At 37.6% G+C, this 7,651-nt stretch overlaps 1 protein-coding gene across 4 annotated transcripts; it reads right to left on the bottom strand.

The window, feature by feature from the left end:
- Positions 1 to 2,275: 2,275 nt before the first annotated feature.
- Positions 2,276 to 6,006, bottom strand: LOC132848811 (ras-related protein Rab-39B-like). Of its 4 annotated transcripts, none has more exons than XM_060874830.1 (3): positions 5,600 to 6,006; positions 3,988 to 4,208; positions 2,276 to 3,132 (listed from the first exon to the last, which is right to left on the bottom strand). In XM_060874830.1, the coding sequence occupies exons 2-3, from the start codon at positions 4,200 to 4,202 to the stop codon at positions 2,706 to 2,708; spliced, it is 642 nt and encodes a 213-aa protein (XP_060730813.1). In that variant the 5' UTR covers positions 4,203 to 4,208; positions 5,600 to 6,006; the 3' UTR covers positions 2,276 to 2,705. The 4 variants fall into 4 exon arrangements, with proteins under 4 accessions (XP_060730813.1, XP_060730815.1, XP_060730814.1 ...); XM_060874832.1 differs by having other exon boundaries at positions 3,988 to 4,204; XM_060874831.1 differs by having other exon boundaries at positions 5,721 to 6,006.
- Between the last annotated feature and the right edge of the window lie 1,645 nt (positions 6,007 to 7,651).

Raw genomic sequence — 7,651 nt, 5'->3', positions numbered from 1 at the left:
CTGTGTGTGTGTCGCTGTGTGCAGGTCTCTGTGTGTGTCTTGTGTGCAGGTCTCTGTGTGTGTCTTGTGTGCAGGTCTCTGTGTGTGTCTTGTGTGCAGGTCTCTGTGTGTGTCTTGTGTGCAGGTCTCTGTGTGTGTCTTGTGTGCAGGTCTCTGTGTGTGTCTTGTGTGCAGGTCTCTGTGTGTGTCTTGTGTGCAGGTCTCTGTGTGTGTCTTGTGTGCAGGTCTCTGCGAGTCTGGGTCTGTTTGTGTGTGCACACGTTCATTGTGGACTGCAATGAGCTGTTCGTGTTACTGAAAATGAATACTCACTGACCACTTTATTAGGAACATCTGCCTGTTCATTCATGCAATGTTCTGTCTAGAAAATCGTGTCACAGCAGCACAACAAACAATCCTGCAGATACAGTGAGCTTCAGTTTATATTCAACGCAATAATAAACTTAGTTACTCTGTGGCATGGTTCTTGGTGCCAGATGGACTGCTGAGAGTATTTCCATAACAGAAATCATCTGGGATTTTCATACACAACAGGCAGTAATATTTTCACAATGTTATGAATAACAAATAAATGTCCAGCAAGCAGCAGATCTGCAGGTTGCTAACACTTTGTTGATCAGAGAGGCCAGAGAAGCATAGCCAGATTTATTGTAGCTGACAGGAAGTCTACAGGAACATGAATAACAAAACTGTCTCATGGTGAGCATCATTCCTTTTGTATTTACTACTATTATTTAGTTGTCCACTGAAGTTTGCCTGATTAAATGTGTTGCATTGAATGTGCATCAAATATGTAGCAGACTTTTCTAAACTCATGGATATACATGGATGTATCCAGAGGAATATATACTTTATTTTAATACATAATAGTTTTAGTTCTAAAAACATGGAGAAATCATCACAGTCAAGTCGCCTGCTGTGCTTTAATGCTATCATACAACAGGGTTGCAGGCAAGACAACTGACATCAAAAACTGTCTTCAAACTGGTGTTTGCCAGCTTCACTGAGTTAAAATTCTTAAGGCATGGATGGATTATTTGTCTTTAAGCATGTTCGAATTGTGGGCCAGAGCAATTTAGGATGATTATGCAATACTCAGTACTCAAATTTCTGTAACAGGAATTGTTCCCCATGATTCATTTTAAGGAAGACACATCAGAAAATCTTAAAAAAAGAAGTTAAAAAAAGTTAAAAAGTTAAAAATATTAATACATTATCAAGCTCTACATGCTTGGACCTCTGAAATAATACTTCTGTAAAAAGTCATATTATTTAACACACTGTGTTTGTGGAATTGTGCCCCCCCATCCCTCATCCAGTGGTACACAAAAAGGTTGCAACACAAGACCTAATAACTCCATTTTTTGTCATAGTATTTTAATCTCTAGTACATAAGGTTCTGAGAAAGAGGTACAGCATGTTTTACAACTATTGGTAAGTATACTCATCATTAATATTCAGTCCTCATGAGCTCAGATGCACTGGAAAACAAACCAAGACTGAAGCCCAATTCAAAATGTGTGCCAGTGCTTCAAGGATCCATGAGACAGAATCCAGCACAATGGTTAAAGCTGCGCAATATGGATACAGTGCTAAACAGTTCTTATATTGTAGAGGAGAATATTGTGATCATTATTACCATGCAATATTATTATTGTTATATTGTGCAGCCTTCAAAAGTCAAAGAAGCAACGTGTAGTACAACAGTCTGGTCCAGTTAGATGTGCTTCATAGAGCAATTTATGATGAAATTATCAGGATGGTTAGAATCAGCATTTTTACTGTTAGAAATGTGTTTAGACTAGAAATAAGTTAAACAAGTGTAATGGGCTTGAAAAGGGTGTTTGTAAGAATAACAGTGCAGTCCAATTGCTCCTATAAGGTGTTTCAGTTGTTAAGAGTGAAATTTATAGTGTAACATACGTAAAGCACCTAAAACGGTTACAGTTTAAAAACATTTCCTTTTTCATGATGGAAATGTGTAACGGTATTCGTCATAGTACACTTCGTTTCCTGTGTTTATCTTTCCTTTTATTTACAAGCTTGATAAATTAACAAAAGCTCAAGATTTTAATCCATCTTAAAAGTTGTAATCTTGGCAACAGGATTTGCTCAAACAAGTGCAATGTGTCCAAACCAGAAAAAAAAGCAGGCAGGTCGTTGTTGATATTAATGTAGATTTGTCACCTCAATATTCAGGCCTGAACATATTCTGTGTTATATGGTATATCGCCATACACCAATTTCTTTCATTTGACCTTTGATATGTCGCATGTACATCTCAACCATACAATACATAGTAAAAGTCTTTTTTTTTTCAAGCAGCATTTCGGCATTCTGAGCTCAGTAGTTCATTTAAGTCCTTGCTTTTGGTTATTCTCTCATTCAAATGTCTGTGCATTGTGCGTGTCTATAGAAGACCCAGTCTCTAAAGGCTGTTTACCCTCAAGGGAAACATGTCATGGCTTTCAAGTGATTGACAGATGTGCAAGGTGCTGGATTAAGGTTCTGTCTTTTTTTTTCGAAGAAGAAGTCGTCGAAGCTGAAAGAGCTGAAATGTGTCAGTATCAGTACACATTGCTTTGTCTGTCATGTAAATGGTTAGCTATAAGGAGCAGTAACTAGTGGGAACCAGACAGTGGAGACTTGGGACCATTCAGCAGGCAGGGAAGGAGTAACGTTTACAGTATATGGATCCAGATGGCTCAGCAGAAGCACCGGCGCTCATTCTTTGTTACCTCCTCGGATGAATGCACCACGTTGGGCACGAAGCCGCTCCGGACGCCCTCCCAGTCTTCCTGAATGGTGATCTCTCCATGTTTGACCAACTCGAAGATGTCACGTGTCAGCTCAGTAAACGCTCTCTCTACATTGATGGCATCACACGCAGAGGTCTCCACATAACGCATGCCGTAAACAGACGCCAGTTTCTCAGCCTCATGTCGGGAGACCTGACGCTGCACCTCCAGATCGCACTTGTGGCCCACGAGCACAAAGACGATGGTGTGTGGCTGCACATGGCTGCGTGCCTCCTCCAGCCAATCACGCACATTCTGAAATGAGCGGCGGTTTGTGATGTCGAACAGCAGCAGGCCCCCCACTGAGTTACGGTAGTATGCTCTAGTAATGGACCTGCGGAAGGCATGAACAGGTGTAAGTATGTCTGAGGAAAACACATGTATACTGTGATGTGAGATCAAATCACTTCAGTCAAAGCTTTCCGAATAATGAACTGGAAATGTGATAGTTTTGCGTGCTTCATTAGTTCTGTATTGGAGCTCACACAAAATAGTTTCCGTAAATACATGACTATAAATACCTGCCTAAATCTGTGTCAAATTTAATCCAGCATCAGTAGGTAAACTGGACGACTTGCTGATGTGGTGTAGGACACCATTGTGTAACCTTTATAAAATTGTCAACTACACTGTGTATCCAAATATATAAATTTTAGTGAGAAACTGATTTTTTTTGTGTTCAAAGATGAAGTTGGTCACCTGACATGTCCCACCTGAACCAGTCATGATTATATTTGCTCTAAGAAAATATTTCAATATCTAAAATGCCAAAACACTGTAATGATGAGTGTAATGATCTGAAAGGTCATTAGAATGACTTTAAGTGAGCAACAACAGTTGTGTGGGGGCATACATCTTTAAGAAATAACATGTGACTCAGTGAATCACACTGATCAGAAATATCTCTCATTGACGTAAGAACAGATTTGTCACCACTGAAGGAGTATACAGAGGAGAATTGCCTCACTGTGGTTGCCAAGGGGACAGTAAACCTCTGAGGTAAAATTAGATGTAAGATTAGCCTGCTGTGTTGCTTACTGAAGGTTCAAATAGACATTTATTAATTTCTTCCATCCTTGTATAATCTAAAAAAAAGGCCTAAATGTACACTTATTTCATTGTTTACTTTTTCCCGTGCTTTTCTATCCTTTGAATATGGTGAGAAAATATCCATCAGTTCCTACTATACCTGAAGCGCTCCTGACCTGCCGTATCCCATATCTGGAGCTTTATGCGTTTCCCAGGCTCAATCTCCACCAGGCGAGAGAAGAAATCCACACCAACCGTAGGGTCAGACACTTGTGCAAACCGTCCCTCTGTGAAGCGCCTAATCAAACATGATTTACCAACAGTGGAGTCTCCAATGACAATTAGGCGAAATTGGTAAAGCCATATTGTCTCCATGTCTATCTGTGAAAATCAAATGGGGTAAAAAGTTTTTTTGGTGTACACACACACACTAAATATACTATAACCTAAATGCAGATCACTTCCCTGACTGATCTTCAGACTGAATTGTTTATTTTAGTTGCTTTTTTTTGTTGTTTTTGTTCATTTTATGCATCTTCTCTGATCAGATCTTATACTGTGTAAACCCAATGTCCTGAAAACACACATTTTTGGGCCCTTGTCTGTGTGGGCTGTCTTGCCTGCTCTTGGAAGTGCAGACTTCGTAGCCCAAGACTCCACAAAGGGTTCCTACATAACCAGTTTCACTTAAGACCACATAATAATAGGGCAGAGAAGGTCCAGGACCAGAACACCAAGCCCCTGTTGTTGGAAACTTCTTTGCTTACTGGAATTGATACTACTTGAGTTTTTTGTGCATTTTAATTTAACTGTATTTTATTAGTATCATCAGTAAAGCTCCACCTGAATCTGGTAAATAATCCAACATCAGAATCTGATGCCGTGTTTTCTAATGTGATACAGTATTTTCTCAAACTGAAATGTGCCTTAAACCAAAATAGTCTTAAATCTTTTGGAGCTCCATTACAGGTATCTTTTATTTATTTACTTTTTTAGTGGAAGTTGGAACCAATTATTTGACATTCAAGTTGACATTTGACTCAAGTCATAAACATACTCTAAATATACTGCTTTTAATACTTATGATCATCATGCTAGCTTTATAACATGTATAGCTTTCTGTCTATATCCTGGTCTCTGTTTGTGAGCTCTTACACAGCAAAAAAATAAAAATAAAAAAATAAATAGGGCCATCGCAGATTGGCCTTTCAAGTCAAAGCTGTACATTTTTATAATCCTGCTGGCGATTTTGCTGTGTGTTTAGACTCTAAAAACTACCGAAACACCCAGTGCCGGTCGCGGCCCTGTTCTCTCATACCGGAAGTGATGCGGTTGCCATGGGGAGCGTTTATCTTCTAGATCTACATAAACAATATGCTCACCATAGCATGAGCCATTACTGATACCGGGCTTATACTTAGTTTAGAAAGGATTATAACGCAAATGTTCACTGAGATTAGTGTTGGTCGTGTGTACATGAGACTGCTTTTAATTACCCTTTGTTTTGCTTCAAACAATATTAAACACTTATGATACAACAGTATTAATAATGAATAATGTAATAATAACCTGCTAAAAACATGGATGTGTTATGACCAAGATAGCTTACAAGATCATATATATATATACACACACACACACACACACACCCACACACCACTCATATATACATATACACACACTTATCGTTTATTTTAACGTTAATGACAATAATGTCACAGAATAAAAGAAAAAAAAAACATGCAAGCCCACGTTAGGTTAAGTTTACTTACGGTATCTGTTCGGGTTATTCAGATCTTATTAAGCCCACATGCCATGGTCCTGATAGGATGATGGACTTTCTAGAAAGCGCACACACAGAGATATATAACACAAACCAAAGCACATACACACCCTGTTTCAGTCTCCTCTTACTCTCTAACAGCTCAGCGATCAACACAGAGCTCAGAGGACACCCGGAAGCTACTGTAGTGTGGTAAACAGATGTCTCACTCCAAAGCAATGTGTCTCCCTAAAGCTGTGCAAGTTAAACAGTTCTCGCAACAATCCCAGACATCAAGAAGTCGAAGCAGTCATGACGTTTTTCCGAGGTGTTTGGATCCCACCACGCGTTGGACACAGTGAAATGTTTGGAAATTGTGCTGATGAAATGGCAGCAGTATCAGAGACATCACACAGCCTGACTCATCCCGCATCAGCACCACTACCGTAAACCAGCGAAGAGAGGCGCAGAGGTAAATCAGTGACCTTTTAGCTGTCGTGCTGAGAGATGATTCAGTGCACAGCTTTCAGAGTCAGAATCAGGTTTATTGGCCAAGTGTGTTGATGTTGACACACACAAGGAATTTGGTTCCAGCTGTTTGTGACTCTCAAAAGTACAGACATAAACAACATTATACTATACAAGACAGGACAATACAGACTATACAAGAAAATGCAGACAATGTGATACAATATAGACAGTATGAGTATTAAATATGAATATAGAATATGAACGATCAGTTATGTACATAAAGTGTGGGAGTGCAAATAACAATATTGTGCAATATGCTTTTTGTACAATATATAGCAGCAGTAGTGTGTGTAATATATACAGATGATTTGCTTTCTTACAACATCCAAAAAAAAATTTTCAGTTTAGGAAATATTATTTTGTAACTATTGATTATAAATCACTGTGCAAACTCAAACTCCCTCAGAAATGATTCATTTTATGATTAACATATACAAGATTGTTTGTCTTTGTTGGAACCACACTATCTGGAAAAAAAACCCTTCTATTTATCATTTCATTGTACACAAGCTTTTTACCTTCATTTTAAAATCTGATAATAAAAAAGAAAATTACAAATATTGTTTTTTACTTTCATGATTACAGTAAACTTTAAAAAAGCATAAAGTTTATGATACACTACCTTATAATTAAATAAATAATTCATTAATATATTTTTTTTTACATCACATGACATGCACTTAAAGATACATAGAAGAAGTACAAAAAGTGTACCAGAAAAGCAAAAAGAAATACACACAGGATATCTCTATAATCAAACCTTATTAAAGGAGAGTTTTTTAATCTTTCAAATGAAACTAAAATAGATAGTTGTTACTTGAATATAGTGAGACGTATCAAGGCTTTTGAGATATTTTCTAGGTCAGCTGAGACCTGGTGTCTCTTAACACTTGTGTGTTTATGTGTTCTTCTGTTCTTGCTGGAGTGCAGTCTTGAACCATGGCCAGACTTTCCTGGATGCTTCACAGCAGTCTTCTCCAGTGGTTTATTTATATATAGACATTAGTGATCTTTCTTCTTCTTGGCCGATATTAGTAGTGTTCCTAATAAAATGCTCCATGGCTGTCTATATCTAAATAGTTTCAAATCCTGTACTGAAATGTAATAAATAATTTTGAAACATGAATTAAAGACAATGAAATGTATCCTAAATAGCCAAACGTGTCATTAATATTTTTATTTATTTATTTATTTGCTTTGTATTCAGTATTGTATGTACATAAGTGAAAGCCATGTGTCTTTAGAACACACTGTATACATGTTTTTCCATCACAAGTCAACACCTTTATCATTATAGAAACGTGGTGTGTGTTTTGGTTATTTTGCTTTATTATTTGCATGAAGACTTATACCATTTAGAAATTCAGAAAGTGTCCCTGTATATATTGTACATGAATCTGCCCTGCTTTAACATCACACCCTATAATTAAGGGCTGGGTTTACTGATCCAAACATGAGAGGACTATTTTTATGCATTCACAAAAAAAAACAGTTAAAACTAGATTTCACTCATTGTGGATCTCATTTCAAA

This window comes from Tachysurus vachellii, chromosome 7, assembly GCF_030014155.1.
Source record: "Tachysurus vachellii isolate PV-2020 chromosome 7, HZAU_Pvac_v1, whole genome shotgun sequence".
In the NCBI taxonomy this organism is placed as follows: Eukaryota; Metazoa; Chordata; class Actinopteri; order Siluriformes; family Bagridae; genus Tachysurus; species Tachysurus vachellii.
Note: the sequence above shows the minus strand (reverse complement) of the source record. Positions and strands in the feature narration are given on the sequence as shown.

What these genes read in the sequence shown, in the direction of transcription:
- LOC132848811 (XM_060874830.1), bottom strand. Translation starts at nt 4,202, where the DNA reads ATGGAGACAATATGGCTTTACCAATTTCGCCTAATTGTCATTGGAGAC. An exon ending in GCAGGTCAGGAGCGCTTCAG is followed by an intron (nt 3,133 to 3,987) that starts GTATAGTAGGAA and finishes TGCCTTCCGCAG; the next exon opens with GTCCATTACTAGAGCATACT.